General features: G+C 27.4%; 3 protein-coding genes and 1 long non-coding RNA gene across 5 annotated transcripts; 3 read left to right on the plus strand and 1 right to left on the minus strand.

The window, feature by feature from the left end:
- The first annotated feature begins 354 nt into the window (after positions 1 to 354).
- Positions 355 to 10,049, plus strand: LOC124954929 (F-box only protein 32). Its single transcript, XM_047508600.1, has 7 exons — positions 355 to 871; positions 5,812 to 5,858; positions 6,654 to 6,703; positions 7,162 to 7,348; positions 7,444 to 7,619; positions 7,726 to 7,976; positions 8,055 to 10,049. The coding sequence occupies exons 1-7, from the start codon at positions 750 to 752 to the stop codon at positions 8,251 to 8,253; spliced, it is 1,032 nt and encodes a 343-aa protein (XP_047364556.1). The 5' UTR covers positions 355 to 749; the 3' UTR covers positions 8,254 to 10,049.
- Positions 3,652 to 6,740, minus strand: LOC124954936. Its single transcript, XR_007102716.1, has 4 exons — positions 6,629 to 6,740; positions 6,308 to 6,372; positions 5,028 to 5,107; positions 3,652 to 4,383 (listed from the first exon to the last, which is right to left on the minus strand). It is a non-coding gene; the product is annotated as an uncharacterized LOC124954936 (long non-coding RNA).
- A 1,324-nt stretch (positions 10,050 to 11,373) lies between the features above and the next one.
- Positions 11,374 to 15,040, plus strand: LOC124954928 (histone deacetylase HDAC1). The gene is made up of 9 exons (XM_047508599.1): positions 11,374 to 11,536; positions 12,572 to 12,684; positions 12,838 to 12,955; positions 13,043 to 13,416; positions 13,511 to 13,658; positions 13,731 to 14,016; positions 14,102 to 14,330; positions 14,431 to 14,521; positions 14,649 to 15,040. The coding sequence occupies exons 1-9, from the start codon at positions 11,488 to 11,490 to the stop codon at positions 14,717 to 14,719; spliced, it is 1,479 nt and encodes a 492-aa protein (XP_047364555.1). The 5' UTR covers positions 11,374 to 11,487; the 3' UTR covers positions 14,720 to 15,040.
- A 1,260-nt stretch (positions 15,041 to 16,300) lies between these two features.
- Positions 16,301 to 20,681, plus strand: LOC124954927 (putative sodium-coupled neutral amino acid transporter 10). Of its 2 annotated transcripts, XM_047508598.1 has the most exons (7): positions 16,301 to 16,393; positions 16,714 to 17,255; positions 17,348 to 17,618; positions 17,694 to 17,830; positions 17,906 to 18,133; positions 18,217 to 18,424; positions 18,491 to 20,681. In XM_047508598.1, exons 2-7 carry the CDS (start codon positions 16,773 to 16,775, stop codon positions 20,107 to 20,109), a joined length of 2,946 nt encoding a protein of 981 aa, XP_047364554.1. In that variant the 5' UTR covers positions 16,301 to 16,393; positions 16,714 to 16,772; the 3' UTR covers positions 20,110 to 20,681. The 2 variants fall into 2 exon arrangements, with proteins under 2 accessions (XP_047364554.1, XP_047364553.1); XM_047508597.1 differs by having other exon boundaries at positions 16,330 to 17,255.
- Positions 20,682 to 20,703: the final 22 nt, after the last annotated feature.

Consider the following 20,703-nt stretch of genomic DNA (forward strand, 5'->3'; position numbering starts at 1 on the left):
TTATATTTGTAAAGTATAAAGAATTTTACGATTATGTCTAAAAACATGCTGATATGTAATATATATATATATATATATATATATATATATATATATATATATATATATATATATATATATAAAAGAAAATGTAAAGAATAAAAACTGCATTGATCACGTTAGAATGTATTTTTTTTTTTCTTTCTATTTTTCCGTTGCATAAGAATTCATAGAAAAATGTGAAAGTAAGTTTGTAAATGCGCGCGCTTTTTCATAGACCAATAGCGTAAAACACGATGTGGACGCATTCAGCGAGCCGGCAACGTCGCATTATTTCTCGCGCACAGCTGATGCTTGACTGACGTCATAGAAACAAAGCCATGCGCGGTCGATCGTGCGACCGCGAAAGAAAGCGTACGGTCCTGGCCGCGATCGCATCGAGAAAACGTGACGTTTACAAAGTAACGTTTAGGCGCCCCTCGTAACTCTATTCTCGTCAAAGATAACAACGCAACGACGAGACGCCAGTGTTGTTCGGTGTGCTTCGCGTAGGCGAGCGCGACGACATTATCCTCCTTTTCTCTCCCTCTCTGTCTCTGTCTTTACCCATCATTCTTATCTCTTTTCTCTTTCTCTCTCTCTCTCTTTCTCTCTCCCTTTCTCTCTCTCTCTCTCTCTCTCTCTCTCCTTCCCTCTTCCTCTTATACGTTCTCTTTGTGTCTTCCTTCTTCTCTTCTTTTATTTACAAAATTCGTAAAGCCAAAACAGGTATGCCGTTCATATCAAAAGATTGGCGTAGCCCTGGAGAAGAATGGGTTAAGACGGTCGAAGGTTGGGAAAAGAAAAAGATACTCGAATGTGCGAATAATAAGACGTTATCACTTCTCCTTCGGTAAGTAAAACGTTCAACCATAACATTTTCTCTTTATATAATTTAAGCTCCCATCATTTTACGTATAATAATATTTCGTTTTTTGATTCTCTCATACTTTTGAAATAATAGCAATCTCTTATTGCTATATATCTTTTAAAGAGCAGCTGTCAGCTGAAAAACGACAGGTATGTACGTGAAATCACATTGTACAAAACGCCAGGACCTGTTCTCTCGATACAAGGACAGCGTCGAATAACGGAACAGACGGTATTTCTGTTTTCGGTACTTGTCTCTTTCTTTGTCTCTCTCTCTCTCTCTTTCTCTCTCTCTCTCTCTCTCTCTCTCTCTCTCTCTTTCTCTACAGATTAGTACATCTCTTTCTAACATGTTTCCTGCATCCGTCATGTGTCCGTCGCGTTTTTTATGACGCTATTATTTTGCTTCTTTAATTAATTCTCAAAGTTTCGCGTACATTAGACGGACAAATGTAAATAAATATATTTTTCGAATGATATATAAATTTTGTTTTTTATTTATTTATTTATTTTTTTTTATTTATTTTTTTTTTTTTCTTTTTTATGTCATTATTATTTCTTTCTTTATTTTTACGTCATTTATTTCAGTCGTGAATAGACAAGTTCACCCGTATCGTGGACTTCGCAACAACAAAGCTGTCGACTGCAAAGTGGAAGACTTTCTATGTTGCCTAACGATAGATCGCGTTTCCCTCTGCTCTCGAGAGTTCAGTCTAGTTTTCTTTTTTTTTTTCTTCTTCTTTTTTTTCTTTCTTTCTATCTTTCTTTATTATATAAGGTCAGCTACCTCTAATAACGAAGAAAGTTATCCGTTGAGACTAACTATATAGGAATCTATTTAACTGTGCTTGAATTATCGGCTTGAATCGAACTTTCCTAATTATTTTCTTTAATTTCTTTTCGAAATTTTTAATTTTTTTTTTCTTTTTCTTTCTCTTTTTCTTTCCTTTCCTTTTCTTTTCATTGATTAAATTACGTACAACACACATTGATTATGTACATACATAATCTATAATTTCTTAATGACATTGACATTATATCAAGGACGCCATAATGATTTTTTTTGCGTAAATCAGAAAGTCATTGTTCACGATTATCTGATCTTTGTTATCTTTTGTAATTGAATATCAGTAGGAGAAAAGCTTTCCTCTTCTTCTTTTTATTATTATTATTAATACGTCGTGGCTTTCAGCGATAACGAAAAAGTAGAAAAAGTTAATCTTCGTGTTCACGACTTTATAATAGTTTGAAATGTCAAAAACAGAATAACAATTATCTTTATCTCAATTTAATTTTATAGAAAAATTTCAAATCCCATTTAATTTCTTAGATCGATTAAAAAAATTTCGATTTTCGTCGTATGATTTAAAATAATTAAGTACGAAATAACGGTATTCATCATTTTTATTTCAAACATATTGCCGTTTATCAAAACAACGAATTCCTATAAAACACAATATATATTATATATATGTATATATATATATTGCGTGTATGTGTGTATATATATATATATGTGTATATATATAATATTATAACAAACTATATTATATTCAACTTAATTTATTATACATTATTATTATACAAATTAAATTATTATATTAATGGTATAAATTAGATAAATTTGTAATTTCTAATCGACAAATTCAAATAATATTGCGAATCTTTTTTTAAACATTAAAATTTTGAATTTACGATCTTATAGATTTAAATGAAGATTTAGAAATTAATCGATACTTGGAATCAAAAATAATAATAAATTAATATTTATTGTGATTTTTTTTACGCAAAAAGAAATCGAAATGTAAATGAAATTAGGAAAAAGATATTTAGGATAGATTATTTAATGATTTTAAGGAAAAGTTTTTAAGAAAACTTGACAATTAAGAAGTTTTTTGACACTCTAAGGCTTTGAATTGTTTTACTAAAGGTAATTTAGAGTGATTACGAATTTTTTCGGAAAGAGAAGGAAAAAAATTAATCTAAATAAAGAATGGTTAAGGTCAAAGTCAGGGATTAAAAATGAATAGTGGGGTTGAGTTGTTAGAGCTATAACGGTATAACAGATCAAAGAGAGACGGTGATATACAGATGGTATACAATGGATATAAGTATACCATACGTGACGACACACACACACACACACACACATATATATATATATATATATATATAATACATATGTACACAACGAGAAAGTGTTTATCTTATGTGATAGAAAGAATAAACAAGAAGCAAGCAGGATGTCTTGGGCATCGTCTTATATTAATGAGCCACGTATGATTTTAAAATGACAATAATAATATCGTTTAAAAGGAAGATATTATAATTAAATATTACAATTATAATTAATTGTAATATTTAATAACTCTCTTTAATTTATAATGAAAGACATTAAATGAAAAATAAATATCAGAATTGAAGAGTTGAATAGCGGGTGGAGAGGAAAGAATACTTCTGTGTAGTCTGTATTCTATGTGATACAATTGTTCGAAATTTTTATACTCATCGATATTTATTATTTTACTTATAATATAGAGAATATTATAAATTACATATTTCTTTGTTATCGTAATTATTTAATTTTTAATAAGTATGTACAGCGCTATCACGGAAAAGAAATTTTTTTTTTTTTTTTTTTATGATAGTACAAATGACCTATTTTCATAAATCGAAAAATAAAGGAAATTACATTACAATCTTCATTTAGTTTTTTATTAAAAACTTATTAAAAAAATAAAAAAAGAACAGATAAAACGAAAAAAATATATAAGCATATATTCTAAATCAATGTCATTATCATTATCACTTAGTTTGTACGTTTTCCACGCTTGTTCAATGTTTTGATCTTCTCACTTCTAATAAGTTACTTCGACATAATTTTATTACTAACTTATAAAAGAAAAGTATTTCTCTCTCTCTCTCTCTCTTTTTTTTTTTTTTCTTTTTTTAAGAGTCCTTCAAAAATGATTTTTTTCCCACCACAACAATCCTTAATTTATATATTATCATTTTATTTTATATTTAAATCTATGCGCATGACGTATTATCAAATTCGTTCTTTCCGATTTAACGGAATAATAATTTCTTTATTATGAACTTTGAAAGATAATCTTATCAAAAATTGATTAATTGGATTATAACAAATGTGTTCACCGATATGTAATTCTATATATCACGCATGAAAACGTAAAATCAGATAGGGGAAAAAAAAAAAGTAAATAGAAGCGAAGGGAGATATAAAATACTTGTATATCCTTGATGTAACTTTGTAGGAATCCTCGAAATCCAAAAAACGTCTGTGTGACGTATGCGAGTGTGGAAGTAGGTCATGACCTAGCTAATACGATCTCTACCTATTTTCATGATTCCTCTCGGTACACCGCCTGCTCTCCTCTCGGCCTTGACAAATGTATCCCTCAATAATTTGTCACTTTAAGAGCCATGCCTCTGCATCGCAAGCGAAATGCTTGTCGAGTAAAATATCTGGAATATCTAGAATGTATATACTATATTATATTTTATATATAATATATATATATATATATGATAGATAATATATATTATATATATTATATATTTTTTTTTTTTTTTTCTTTTACTTTTATAAAATTTTATATTTCATACAATATTATATGATTATAAAGAGAAAGGGAAAAAAAATTAATTCAAGGTCATTCAAATTCTTTTTCTTTCTCTCGGTTTTTCTTTTACCGACACTTCTGTTCAATATAATTCTATTTTTGCACCAAATTGAAGAATATTGCTGCAATTTGTTGATTTTTTTTTCCTCTTTGTTTTTCTCCTCTTTTTATTTTCTTTTTTCTTTTTCCTTTTCTTTTTCTTTCTTCTTTTTTTTTCTTTTTTTTTTTTTTTTTCTTTTTATACATACTCGATATAGCGATACAATGAAAATGGGAGCAGCGTCCATTACGTTCATCATTTGCGCATTCTTTTCACTACTGATCCATTTACGCCACAATGACAATCTTATCTACTCGATTGCAACGTTTCTTTTCTCTTTTTTTCTCTTTCTCTTTCTCTCTCACACCCTTTTTTTCTCTCTCCCTTTTTTTCTTTTTTCTCTTTTTCTTTTCTATTTTATCGTTATTATAACGTTGCGCGAATAATCGTGTTACCTGTAAAATCCTACGGTTCAGTTAAATTATGAACAATGTGTACGTAATCCTCAGCTGCATTATGCGTCCAAAGTATGTACCTATATACAAAAGGATCGATGAAAATGTTTTACCAAGATTGCATGAAAATGTTTTACGGATCGCGTGTAACATGGCAAGGAAAATAAACGTTTGTTTAAATCAACCTTGATATGATATAAAGATATAAAAAATAAAAATGTATGAGAAATATTTGATCGATATTTACAATGTCAAGATATATATATATATATATATATATATATATATATAATATGTAAATATATATTTTCCATTTCTTTACGTATTATATATATTTTACATCTTCTGTTTTTCCCTTTTTTTTCTATTTTTCTTTTCTTTTCTCCTTTATTTTTTTTTTCTTTGTTTCTTTTTTTTTTTCTTCTATATATGTATATATTTATTTACATACAACCCTTATAATATCAATCGTTTTATCCTATGTGTCATAAAGTATTATTGGTTACATAATGTCGTGAATTAATGGTGTGAGGTTTCTCTCCCTGTACTATGTAAGCGAATTAATGCAAGGTCTTTCGAAACGACCTCATCAACGATTCATCGACCTTAACTCATTGCAAGTAAAGAAATAGTGATACACGAGCAATGAAAATTGGTTACAGTAAAATAGAATGTTATGACGCTATAAATGAAATATAAATTTCATTTGTAACGTTGATAAAACTAATTGGAATTTTTGTTCTTTTCTCTTATTTTCTTTGTTTTTTTTATTTGTTTTTTTCAGAGGTGAAAAAGATGCAAATGACAAGAAGGAGAAGGATAGAAAGAAAGGTAAATGTAATAATAATTTTAATCAATTCCAAAGTTCGAACGTATTCGATTCCATTTCATTGATATCAATATATTATTTTAATATAATTAATAATTCGTTAAAAAAAAAAAATAATAATAAAAAAAAATGATAAAAATCGAATTAATATTTCGAATCATTTAACGCGCAAATTTCGGTTATGATCTGTCAAGAAAGGTTTTGACAATATTTTCTAATAATTATTAATGATTAATGATAAGTCTTGACGAAAATAATTCTCGTTAATAAAAAAAAAAAATAAATAAATAAATAAAAATAAAAAAAAAATAATAAATATATAAAAAATATCGTTTATTGACAACGATAATCTTAAAATAATTACGAGCAGAGAGTAAATTTTTGAACGAAAGGAAAGGAACAATGAAGAAGAGTAGAGAAAGAGGGATTTATCGATTGGTAGAGTTCCGACCTTCGTCTTTATCCCAGCGTAATTTCAAGTTCGTCGGTTTCAAGTAGGAAGATCATCATGATGACCTGAAAAAAAAAAAAAAAATAGAAAGGAAAAAACACGAAAAATAGAAAGAGAAAGTATAATTTTCTTTTATGTCGTTCGACATTCCGAACAAAATTCCATATTAAAAAGTATATTTACGCGTTGATTTTTTTTTTTTTTGTTGACTGCTTGTTCTTTTATCTTTTTTTATTTTCTTTTTCTTTTTATTTTTTTTTTTTTTTTTTTTTTTTTTTTTTTTTTTTTTTTTTTTTTTCTTTCTTTTTATACATTACTTACTTTTTTTTTTTCCTCATAATTTTAGAAAACGCCGTCCAACCGCATTGCCACATCACGTTGAAGTGCACACGTGAGGTGAGTGACTCCTTCCGCAGATGTCTTTATTTTTAGCACGGACTTGTGAAAGATGGAAGAAATGGGATTGGCCTCTTAAAGAAGGCGATCGTTCGTCTGTCATGCTTTCTAGAGGGTGAAAATTGTATGAAGGGAGAAGAAAGGAAATACGACGGGACCAATGGTCTACGTTAGAAATATTGTGCGAGACGATACGTACGCTCTTTGGTATTTATAGATTTAAAACGTGTTTTTTTTTTCTCCGATCAGGTGTTACTCTTGTGAAGTATGAATTAAAACGAATTAAATTCCATCGACCTCCTTCGTAAAATATTAATTATTTTTCTTTTTCTTTTTATGTCTTTTAAATTAATTATTACCTCGTAAATGATATTTATAGTAATTATTATGCCTAGCATTTATCTTTATTTAAACTATATTATTAGATATTAATAAATGGTTTAAATGTCATTTCACAGATCGCTGGTTTTAATGGATTAAGTGACGCCCTGAAGAGACTAGATTTTTTATCAGCAGTACATGACTGTCGTCGATTTAATTACATCGTAAGACTTTTGGATCTTCTAGTTAGTCACAGAATGGGTGGTTTGAGTGGTTGTGCACAACGAGTTCTTTTCAATATGTTAGAGGAAGTAGCGTTGGAAGGTAAGAAAGAAAAAATTTTTATATTTAGACCTAAATCTAATACATATATATCGCAATTTTTATTTTTTAATATATTTTCAATGATTTTTTAATAGTATCCTTATCGCAACAACAAACTGGAAGATTACGACGATTGATCGAAAGAGTTAGAGCCTTCAGTGCTGGATGTTGTTGGGGTGGAAGACCTCTAGGCTCTGTAATCTTATGGGAAAAACATAAAGCAGCTTTGGAAAGAATCTTACAAATTGCCTCATCTATCACTATAACTCAGGTAAATTATTATAACAATATTCACTTGCTTAATTATTTAAATTTCTAAATTATATTGTTAATATTCTATTCATTACGAAGAGGATTTTGAATTTAAATTATTATAGCCGGATGAGGAACAACAACCACAATGGTCAGATTTACCTCCAGAATGTCGTAGAGAAGTTCTTCTTCGATTAAGCGATCCGCAAGACATTGAAGCATCATCGGAAGCATGCGAACATCTTGCAGTTTTAGCTCAAGAACAAAGAATATGGCGAGAACTTGCTCAGTATCATTTCACTCCACAACAAATAGCTACTACCAGGCAAAACAATCCAGGGAAAGATTGGAAAACTATATTTACTATTGCTAGAAGGTTAATAAATATAATTACATAAATAAAATTCCAATGAAATTGTTAACCATTTTTATTTAAATTTTAATTGTCATCTAGGTCATTCGGTTTGCGAGAAGAATATGCAGAGATGATACAATTGTGCCGCAATTGTCGTTGTTTATTTTGGAGATCACTGGGCCATCCCTGTATCGCAGATCAGGATCCAGCATTTCAAGAGAAGTTAGCTGATGTAGATCAAGCTTCTCTTCATGTTCCAATCCCTCCTCAAACTTTCCTAAAGTTTTTTTCACTGTGAAGGCCTTTTGTTAAGTGTCTTGTAAACAGAATAATTAGATATACAGCTGCATATGTGCGCATATGTATAGTATGTCTGTGAATAAGTTAAAAAAAAACGTGAATGAGAAAAACAGAAAAGAAAGAAAATATAGATCATAGGGAAAAGGAAAGATATGTAACAGATGTGATCGAAAAACGAATACTTCGAAATTATATGTAAATGATATATCTAGCAAAAAAAAAAAGATATTTAAAAATTCTATTATACATAGAGATCTTATCATCAATAAGTTATATTCAGTATATTATGATTGCATATCTGAGAAGTTTTTAGTCTAAAGTGAAACTTCAGACGTGCGAAATTCTTAGAATGCTTCCTTCCCTTAAAAAGTTATAATGGCAACTACTTCCCAAATTGCAAAGTATATTTCTGTAATTTTTAAAATTATAATAGTTATATTGACTATGATAATAATGGATGATAAGTGCTAGTCGTATTAAAATGTTGATTGTTAGATATATTGTATGTGTGTTTCAAAAAACACATAAAAGATATCCAACTGTAAAGATAGGCTTTCAAGATTTTTATCTTCCTTAAGAAAATCTATCTATGACTGTCTGTTCTTAGATACTGCATCATTTTTATGTAGTAAATTTATATAATTTATCATTTATGAAATCATATTGTTTTTATTCAAAAGATATCTATTATATTAACTAAAATAATCCTGCCAAGTAAATCGTAATGAATTTGTTTGAAAAAAGGATTGGTTGCAATTTGATTTTTTTTTTTATTATACGCGCGCGCGTGTGTGTCCATGTGTGTGTGTTATGTATGTATGTATGTATGTATGTATGTATGTATGTGCGTGTATATTGTTTGTATTGTATTGTATTAATAGAATGTCGAAGTTCATTTTTTGTGATTTATATTAGTTGGTACAATTTTATAAAGTTATTGCATAGCAAACATAATCGAATTTTAAAAGCGTACCAAGCTACATTTTTATAAATATTTTAAAAATATTTAATATGTTGTATAATATAAGTCTAATATTTCGTATAAAAAACAAAATTGGCATATTTGCAAAAATAACTTTAGTACTATTGAAAGCTTTTTTTTGTTACATTTAATTGATATTTGAAATATGATTGTTTTTATCTCATAATCAAAATTTATAATGCTAATTATATTTTAACATCCGCAAGTGTATATTAAAATTTTATGCATTTTTTTTTTATACACTATATATGATAATAGTAAAGATATAACACAGAGACGTGCAAAATTTATGTCAAAGAAAAAATCATTCATTACTGTTATTCGATTATTCCTATTCAAGTATGCTCACTTGATACAAATCTTTCCTTTAAGAATGATATATTATCATGATATGATAATTTAATAACAGTGATATATACTGAAGAATATGGAAATGACTATTGTGACAATTTGTTAAAGAAATACTAAAGAAAAAGTTGGGATAAAGGACAATTGACTATATGAAAATTTTGTACGTCTCTGATATAACATATCTTGATTCTCATAAATATTTGTTAGTTTTCTATTTATATAAAATACGTACTAACAAATAATTTAGTAAACTTCGATTTTACAATAAGCTATGTTAGAGTTACATTTTATTGGAGAGACAATTTGTAAACTGTCTTCATATGTGCATATATGCATATATGTTTTGTTATATGCATAAATATTAAATTATGACATAAAACACAATCATACACTAAGAAAATAAAACAAATCATGAAGTATCTTTCTTTTTTTTTTTTTTTTTTTTTTTTAAGTATAAAATACTTCAATAGAGATATGTAAATAGTGTATGAACTAACTATTGCATTCTGTATAATCGTACAAAATGAGATCCTATTTACACTGCTCCGTATACATATGTATTCATTTAGCTATAATGACGGGAAATTTTAAAAATCTGTATAAGTTATCATCAATATAAGAGTATTATAATTGATTAATCAAGGAAAAGAAAATTATACTGCCAATATGGATGCTATTGCATTTACATGAATTGAACAAATTGTTTATAAAATTTTTATTTAGAAAAAAATGTTATTTTTTTAGATATTTCTTTTTCTATTCATGTAATCTTAAAATTGTTTCATGACCTACATAGTTTACTAACCTAGTCATTATAAAAAGTTTTCATTGAAATCGACTGTACTTGATTATAATATTATAATTAATTACTCTAATTTTTTGACAGCTCATTATGAAACTCCAAAACGAATTAAAATTAGTAAATCATAATTAAGAGAAGTGATTCTATGATAATATTTATTTTATCTATATCTAAACTGATACATGTACAGCAAGATTGTACAAATTGCAAAATAAAATTTATTTAAATATGTATATGTACATACATGACGTAAAATTTATTTTGAGATATACGAAAGAGGTTTATAAAATATTTTATTTAATATTTAACATATATGTACCAATAAAACAGTTTAACATCGTAATAATTTCATTAAAATATATAATTAAGAAAAGGATACAGAAAGATTAATTTCGAAATCAATTGTGAAATAGTTATATATTATTAATTCTGAATAATTTATCATCCTAATAATTTTTAAAAAAAAAAAAAAAAAAAAAAAAAAAAAAAAATATGTAATATACGAAATTATATAGAAATATAAAAAATATATGTTTGAAAAATAATTTACATCATTTGAAAAGCGCGCTTTTACAACTTCGTACACATATATTCTGTATTTTTATAATTTCAAATAAGTATTAACATAATAGCTCTATTCACCGACTGATTCTAACTAGTAACTAATTTTGCATTTCCATGAATCAAGAAATTCTTCCGATAATTGGCCAATGATTTTTCTTGTCATTACCAAATAGAAATGTATTATAAACTACTTATAATGATCAAATTAATATATATTTAGAAGAATTTAAAGAAATTAAATTAGAAAAACGTATTCGTGAATAAATGCATCGTAAAATAAAATGTATATAAGAACAAAATTTAATGATTTATATATATTTTATTATTTTTAAAACTAATTATTATAAGCATTAATTCAGAAATTCAACGCCATCTATGTAATAAATTCGAAACTTGATCTACGAGAAGAAACGCATGCGTATAAAGAAAAACCAGTGACGCTGTGGCCTGTTGGTAGTTGATACCGCGACACTCCGCGGTTCACGTTTGATTCGTACTTCAAGATTATAATCATTTGAAGAAAACCTAAGAAAATGTCTACATTATCTCATGGCAAGAAGCGAGTCTGCTACTATTATGATAGTGAGTTGAAAATAATGAAAAATTTGTAATGTGTTTGGTGAACCCGCGAAAAGCTCATACACACACATAGAGATTATCAAAATGTGTTTGTGTCGTTCGCGCTTGTATCATCACGTACACAGCATTTACATTTTTATATTAGCTTCTTATCATATATTGGTTACAATAATTAAATAAAAGTTTATAATGAGTAACATCATCGCGTTTTATGCGTTTCGCATTGAAATTTAACCACATTATTTATATGTTTGCACGATTTTTTTATCGTTAAGTTGAAAGATTTTCAAGTCCCGCTTCATTCCACCATACTTTTCGGAGGCTAGTTGGCGTCAGCCATAACAGTACGGATTACTGTTATACACTTGAGAATCTCTCATATTTATATATATATATATATATGATATTATTTAATGTTATTAAAATTATTTCAATTAAATCATTGAAAAAAATGACACTTCTTGTATATATATATATTGTACCATACGATCATAACTTCATCATTTTAAATGAGATATAACTTAATATGAAAATATAACATTCACAATTTATGACTTACGAAATTTAATACGATACTCTAATTTGTAAAGAAGAAAAAACGTCTTTATTTTTGACATTTTTTATCTTCTATTTACTTAAAATAAAATAGCGTTCTACAAATTTTTCATAGTTTTACGATTTCATATTGGTTAAGAAGATTATAGGTTATATGAGCAACGTAAATTCATATCAAAAAATTCACTTGACATAATTGCTAATATTTAATCAAACTATCTCATTCGTCAATTTCTATAATTGTATTCGAAAAAAATACTTTATCTAGAAATGTGACTGTAAATATTACAAAATTTATACGCGCAAACCACGAAATCTTCAGATAAACTTCGGTGCACCGTACACAGCGTACATTAAGCAAGCAACAACGAAGATTTTATTATAAAGATAACTAAATATATCCAAATAATTTGAAATATTTTGAACATGTGTTTTTTTCTATGTAATAAAATTTAAAGTAACAATGAAATAATTAATTTTCAGGCGATATAGGAAACTATTATTATGGTCAAGGCCATCCTATGAAACCACATCGTATAAGGATGACACATAATTTACTACTTAATTATGGTCTTTACAGAAAAATGGAAATATATGTAAGAATCTTTGCTCGTTAGTTTATTTAAGATAATTAAATTCTAAATTCAACTAAGATAAATGAATGTTAAAAAATTATCATGATTACAATGATATATTCTATGAAATGTTGTTAGATTTTAATAATTATTATAAATTCTTCATATTTTTAGAGACCACATAAAGCTACAGCTGATGAAATGACAAAATTTCATAGCGACGAGTACATAAGATTTTTGAGATCAATCAGACCAGATAATATGTCAGAATACAACAAACAAATGCAAAGATGTAAGAGTTAGATAAATTTTAGTATTTATTATGTAATATATATTATATGTATTTAAAAAAGTAACATTCAATTTTTTTTACAAATAGTTAATGTGGGTGAAGATTGCCCTGTTTTCGATGGCTTGTATGAATTCTGCCAATTATCAGCTGGTGGTTCTGTAGCAGCTGCAGTTAAACTTAATAAACAAGCATCAGAAATTTGTATTAATTGGGGTGGTGGTTTACATCATGCTAAGAAGAGCGAAGCATCAGGTTTCTGTTATGTAAATGATATTGTACTTGGAATTTTGGAATTACTTAAATATCATCAAAGAGTTTTATATATTGATATTGATGTTCATCATGGTGATGGTGTTGAAGAAGCCTTTTACACGACAGATAGAGTAATGACTGTCTCATTTCATAAATATGGTGAATATTTTCCTGGTACAGGAGATCTCAGAGATATTGGTGCTGGAAAGGTAAGAAATTAAATTAAATTAAAGACAGAAAAAACTGTCATTTAATAATATAACAAAGTATCTTTCAATTAATTTTGTTTTATCTTATGCATAGGGCAAATATTATGCCGTCAACATACCTTTACGAGATGGCATGGATGATGAAAGTTATGAGTCAATTTTTGTACCTATAATTTCAAAAGTCATGGAAACCTTTCAACCATCAGCAGTTGTTTTACAATGTGGAGCAGATTCCTTGACAGGTATATTTTATATTTATATTTCTAACATTTTTACACATGTATTATTGGATATTAATTCATTACATATAATAGGTGACAGACTTGGCTGTTTTAATTTAACTGTAAGAGGACATGGTAAATGTGTAGAATTCGTAAAAAAATATAATCTACCATTTTTAATGGTTGGAGGAGGTGGTTATACGATTAGAAATGTATCTAGATGTTGGACATATGAAACATCTGTTGCTCTAGGGTCGGAAATTGCTAATGAACTTCCATATAATGATTATTTTGAATACTTTGGTCCTGATTTCAAGTTACATATAAGTCCCTCAAATATGGCCAATCAGAATACACCTGAGTATTTGGAAAAGATAAAGTAATTATGAAATTATATGTTAATTATGCATATATTGAGTGATGAAACAACCAAAATACATAATTATTATTTTCTTTTATCATAGAACAAGACTATTCGAAAATTTAAGAATGTTACCTCATGCGCCGGGGGTTCAAGTGCAAGCAATTCCAGAGGATGGTGCTGTAATCGAAGATTCAGAAGCAGAAGAGAAAATAAATCCAGATGAAAGATTATCACAAAGGGATTTAGATAAAAGGATACAACATGAAAATGAATACAGCGATAGCGAAGAGGAAGGAGATGGTGGTAGAAGAGACAATAGATCATTCAAAGTATGTTCTGATTTCTTATTATATAATATAATGTTATTATGTAAAATAAATAATCATTATATGTTATATTATCATTACATTGAAATGTTATTTTCTAAAGACTTCTAGAAAGCGTCCGAGACTTGAAAAGGGTCAGGAAGGTATGGAAAGTGATATAAAAAAGGAAGAAGATATAAAATCCGAAGCAAAAGGTATATATCATTGTCATTAAGAGATTACGAATTTCTTTTTTTTTTTTTTTTTTCTTTTTTTTTTTTTTTTTTTTTTCCTCTATATAGTAATCCATATATTATCTAATAAATATCATTTTATATTTAGAAAACGATAAAGACGAAAAAATGAATGCCACGAATGAAGAGACGAAAAAAGATGGTGGTGCGAATCCCTGATAAATAATAGCATCTACTCGTCGGAAATATTGCAGAGGTCTTTATTTAAATCAAGTCTAAATAAGCTTAGGTAACTTAAGTGCAAGGAGCACGTGGTGTACAGATATTCGTTACCTTAAGATCATCCCATAATCCAAAGTCATTTGTTTTCTTCATATTTTATATAATAGAAAAGGGAAGAATACTTTAATATGATAATTTGATTATATCCGTTTGTGAAGTATAATAACGATATTCAGATATACACGTACAAGCGTGATCTTAACGCTTTGTATTTTTAATTATTATTAAAATTTATATATCTTTTTTTTTTTTCATACACATATAGTGAAAAATTTTTTGAGAAAGAAAGTTGAAAGGGGGGGGGGGAATATGACTAAAGATAATTTAATATTTATAGTGATTTGAATTTTTAAAAATATTACGGATATTAAATAATTCCTTCAGGCATAATCAATAATGAGAATGAGATCACAAAGTTATTGATAACAAGATAACAGTCAATTCTACATATGCCCAGATTTATATCCTAGAAATATAATATATCAATTTAAAAATATTCTATGATCGAATTGATTGTATCTTATCCATTTCTAAGGATATAATTTAGATCGAACTATATGACAAGCTAACGCGCAATTTAATATAGACGCATTAGCTAGATTAGTTAATGCAAAGGATCATGGGATATTAAATTTTTTTTGCTTCCTCCTATTCTTGTACATAATATAATGCTAATATTAAAAAATGAAGTTCTACACGCAATAATAATATTAATAATTATTATTATAATTATCATAATGACAAACAAAAGAAAAACAAATGAAAGGAATCACATTCATTTTGGTATGTAAAATATATTATTTTGTTTGTGAGATATGAAGTCATTGGTAAAGAGCGAAAAGCAAAGCCAGATTAGAATTATCAGATGACAGATTTCAAATGTAGGTATAGGATATAAGAATATTAAGTAAGCGAAAGTAATTTGTAAGAGTTCAAATTTGTCAGTATGACTAGACCTACTTTTATTCGATGTTAGTGGATGTTAAATCGCTCTCGTGAGAAGGAGAATATAAAATATAAATGATAAAACTGCCTCTGGTAGGCTAATATTAACTAATATTAAAATGATTATTATATTCGAAATCTACAACCATCCGTTTACAAAGTTTTCATCTTTCTTGTAAGAGCGAACGTCCATTGCTAACCAATGTGTACAGAAATCTACTTTTTCCACCGCATAGATCGGACCAGCGCGCGACTATGAATGATCGGTCCCAAAAAAAAAAAAAAAAAATGTTCATTTACTTAGTTAAAATTAATAATCCACCACACAAAGATACAAATTCAATGTAATGATAATATACTTATGCCGGATTGAGATAGATGAAGTAATGATATATTTATGCCCAAATATTAAATACACACGGATGTTTTTAAATATTTATAATAAAAGAATAAAGAAATTTATACGTGAATATAATTATTCTCTTCGTCATCAGAATTCAATGAGTCTTATGATTTCTGATTTAAGAGTACCACTCTGAATGTGGCGTGTGAATATGTTTGTTTATCAAAATGGTGACATTTCCAAGGTGTCGACGAACTTCTTCATCATTTTATAAAGTATGCATAGTAAAGGATGATCTTTATCAAAAACGTGACGTACATTTTGTACGTATAATTTTATTTCTTTTAGCATGATAAAAGTTTCTATAACCAGTCTCTCTTATCCAATAGTCCATAATATAATACGGCTGAAGTTCCATATTTCTAACCTCATCGTTAAAACAATAATTTTATTATTGGCGAATAATTATATGTAAGATCAAAAAGAGATATATATATATATAAAGGACAATTATTTATTATGGAAAGAGAATATTTTTAAGATTAATAAAAAGAAAAGAAGTATTAGAATTATTACGAAACTTATACAAGATTTCAAAAGCATAATACAGAAGAACATTTATGAAAGAAATAATTATTTCCAGAGAATAAATGCTTAAAGATTTTGGATTAATTTTACAACGTATATTTATTATTATTCAAAATGATGGCCCATTTATCTCATGTTATGACACTTGCCAATAGCATCATTGGTGTAAGTGTTCTTGCAATGCCATTCTGTTTCAAACAATGTGGTATTATTTTGGCTGCCTTAGTTCTTTTACTATCGAATCTTCTATCTCGTCTTGCTTGTCATTTTCTTATAAAATCAGCAGTAATGTCAAGACGACGTAATTTCGAACTCCTTGCTTTCCATGCATTTGGCCATATGGGAAAGTTTTTAGTAGAACTTTTTATAATCGGATTCCTTGTGGGTACATGCATTGCATTTTTCGTCGTTGTTGGTGATTTGGGACCACAAATTGTTGGAAAAATAATAGATAAGAGACCTGAAGATATCAGAACTAGTCTACTTATAATAACAAGTATTTTTATAATATTACCATTGGGTCTACTTCGAAATATTGACAGTCTATCAAGTATTTGTACTGCTACCATTGTTTTCTATGTTTGCCTTATTTTAAAGGTAAGAATATTAACTATTACAAATGTATTATATATTATTGACTTCGTTTACTTTGTCACAAGATTTATAATGTTCCTTATATTTATTAACAGGTAATAGCAGAATCAACACAACACATTTTTGCAAGAGATTGGACGAGTAGTGTGTATTATTGGAGACCTGGTGGTATTCTTCAATGTTTGCCAATTTTTTCTATGGCTCTTTTTTGCCAAACACAGTTATTTGAAATATATGAAACAATTCCAAATGTATCACTTGAAAAGATGAATGAGGTCGTACGTGGTGCATTAAATATTTGTACTCTTGTATATTTATGTGTTGGTTTCTTTGGTTACATTGCATTCTGTACACAATCCTTCACAGGTATGCTTTTATTGTATAGAGATTAATAATAAGAATATGAATTATTTATGACAAAAGAAATTTTTTGATACTTAGGAAATATATTGATGAGCTTCGAACCAAGTTTATCATCGGAAATGATAAAGATGGGATTTTTTTTCTCTGTAGCCTTTAGTTTTCCACTAGTCATTTTTCCTTGCCGTGCAAGTCTGAATTCTCTCTTATTTCGTCGGGTACGTATATAATACAATGAATTGAAATGATACAATGAATTTATCGAATATAGATATTACTATTAAAACTTTTAGGTATATACTCATGAACCATCTATGAATTATATGCCGGAAGCAAGATTTAGATGTCTTACAATTGCAATAGTATTTTTTTCCTCAATTACTGGTATATTGATGCCAAATATTGAGTTTGTACTCGGTTTAGTCGGATCTACAATTGGCGTAATGATATGCCTAATGTTTCCTGCAGCATTTTTCATATCCATAAGCAGTAAACACACAAATGAAAGATTGTTAGCACAGGTATAAATTATAACACAAAAACAATATCGATCATCATGTTTATCATAAATATTATTTTAATTATGAATTATTTTTTATTCGAGGTCATTATATTTGTTGGTATTTGGATAATGATCCTTGGTACATATGCCAATTTGTATGCAATGGAAGAATCTTCTAATACCAGAGTTTTAATAACTACTGCTAAACCTCTTAGCCAAATAGATAATTTACCATTAAATTTAAATAAGGAAAATATTCATATGATACCTGATGTTTCTAATAATCCTGAAATTTTATCAAATGTTAAAGGTATGCTAAATATATAAAATAACTATATTATATATATAACAATTTATAGTTTGTTTTTAATTGTAGAGAAAATAGATGGATTACCAGAAATTAAAATAATGGATGAAAATAAACATCTTGATGATATTCGTCAAGAACCTCCAGTTCCAGTTGAACGTATCATTGTTACAGAAAAGCCAGTGATAGAAAAACAAAATTCTGTTGAAAATATAGCAGCTAGTTTTGCTCCAGAAATTAAAAAAATTGTTGAAAAGATTAAAACAATGAAAGATGACTTAAACAAAGAGCCTAATTCTGTTATAAATAATAATAAAATGATAGAACATATGGACTCTGTAACGTTAAAGGCTAGTGAAAATATTAAAGTAATCAAATCTAAAGAAGAAACTAATGAAATGTCAAAAAATGACAATCTCATAAATTCAGATGCAATAAAAAAAGAAAATTCAGAAATAGCTTCAGAAGGAGAAATTGCTAATATGGTAACGGTAGAAAGGCATGAAAAGCTTAGAAAAACTTTGGAAAAGCATGCATTGGAAAGGCTGCAAATGTTACAAGAACAGAAAAAACTTTTGAAAGATATTAAAGAACAAAAGCGTGAATTTGAAAGAGAAAAAGAGAGAATAGGAAAAAATATAGAAGAGTCGATACAAAATGGTAGTAAGGACAACAATAACAATGAAGTAAATATTAAACAAAAATCTAATATGAAAGAAGTTGAAAATATTAATAAACAAAGCATAATAAATAAAAGTCTTATTAAAAATGAAACTCAGAATAAATATGTAACAGAAACAAATATCGATAAAAGTGTTTTAAAAACGTCAAATATTCGAAACATAAATATAGAAATTGCACATGAGAAAAATGATTCAAAAAAATTCGTTGATACAAAGGATAACAATAATATTCAAAATGTGCAGAAGATGAAGTTAAAAGAAGACAAGCATATAGACGAAACACATTCGATATCAAATTATCAAGAAAAGATTAATGTAACATTTGATAATATTTCAGATAAATCTAAAGGAACTATTTTAAGTGCTTTAACTAAAGGAATTTTAATAAAATCTACATCAAAGGATACTTTGCTTAAGAAAAAAGATATACGAACTTCACAGGGTAAACAAGAAAGTATCATCAATGAAATTAATAAGTCTGACGAAACAGTAATCCGAAATCAGAATACCGTGCCTATTATATTACAGCTTAAAAATCAAACTAACGTTAACAAATCTGAACAGTTAACAAACAAAAGTGACAATGATGTCCAAGTAATGCGAAGAGATATTTTAGAAAATCATAATAGAGAGAAACGAGAAGTCACTAACATAAATGTACTAAAAACTGAAGTTTCTCCTGATGTTTCAACTGAAGAAATAAAATCTTTTATGAAAGATGTTTCTATGGATATTGATCGTAAAAAATGTTCTAAAACGTTAGAAAATTCACAAATAGAAATAGCAAATATGCAAGGAAAAGAATTGAAACAAAAATTACCAGAAATGGCATCTATTCCAACTGCTCCAACATTGATTAAAACTAATGTTCATTTATCAGAGAAAGAACAAGAATTAACAAATTCCATTTTAGTAGACCCAAGTATAACCATAAAAGGTAAATACATTAAATTAAAGCAAAGAGATTTGAAAGCTTTGAATACTGATTATACTAGAAATTTATGACCATTAGAATATATTCTTTATAATAATCAATGTCTAACAGAGTAAATTTCTAAATTATCAAAATTTATTTTCTGGCTATTTCTGAATATTCAACTACATTATTGTAAAACATTACAAATATTGGAAAATATTGAATAAGCTGGAAATTAGTATGAACATAGATGTAATTTAAATAATACTGTCAATGTGTGGTGTCAAATTTAAATAAGATTATTATTAATTATATAAGATGATAAGTATAGTTTTGTAATTCTATTATAAGTAAGTTAAAAAAGAAAAAGTTGAATTTTTTGTGTTAATGTAAATGAATTATAATTATTATTTATTTCTTTGTTTTCTTTATAAAATTTTACAAAATAATGATATTCATGGAGTCATTTATATATTTAAGCTTAGAATTTAAGGGATTGCTGCGATGATGAAATATATCATAAATCCAATGAGAATTTTAACAATCAGTAAATTCAGTTTAGAATTTATGTTTTTTATACTATATGAGATAATGTATAGAAAACAGTACAATTAAGTGCTTGAAACTAGCCAAATATAAATCTATTTTTACATAACAACAATATCGATTATTTCACTCGTAAA

Source organism: Vespa velutina, chromosome 16 (genome assembly GCF_912470025.1).
Source record: "Vespa velutina chromosome 16, iVesVel2.1, whole genome shotgun sequence".
Lineage (NCBI taxonomy): Eukaryota > Metazoa > Arthropoda > Insecta > Hymenoptera > Vespidae > Vespa > Vespa velutina.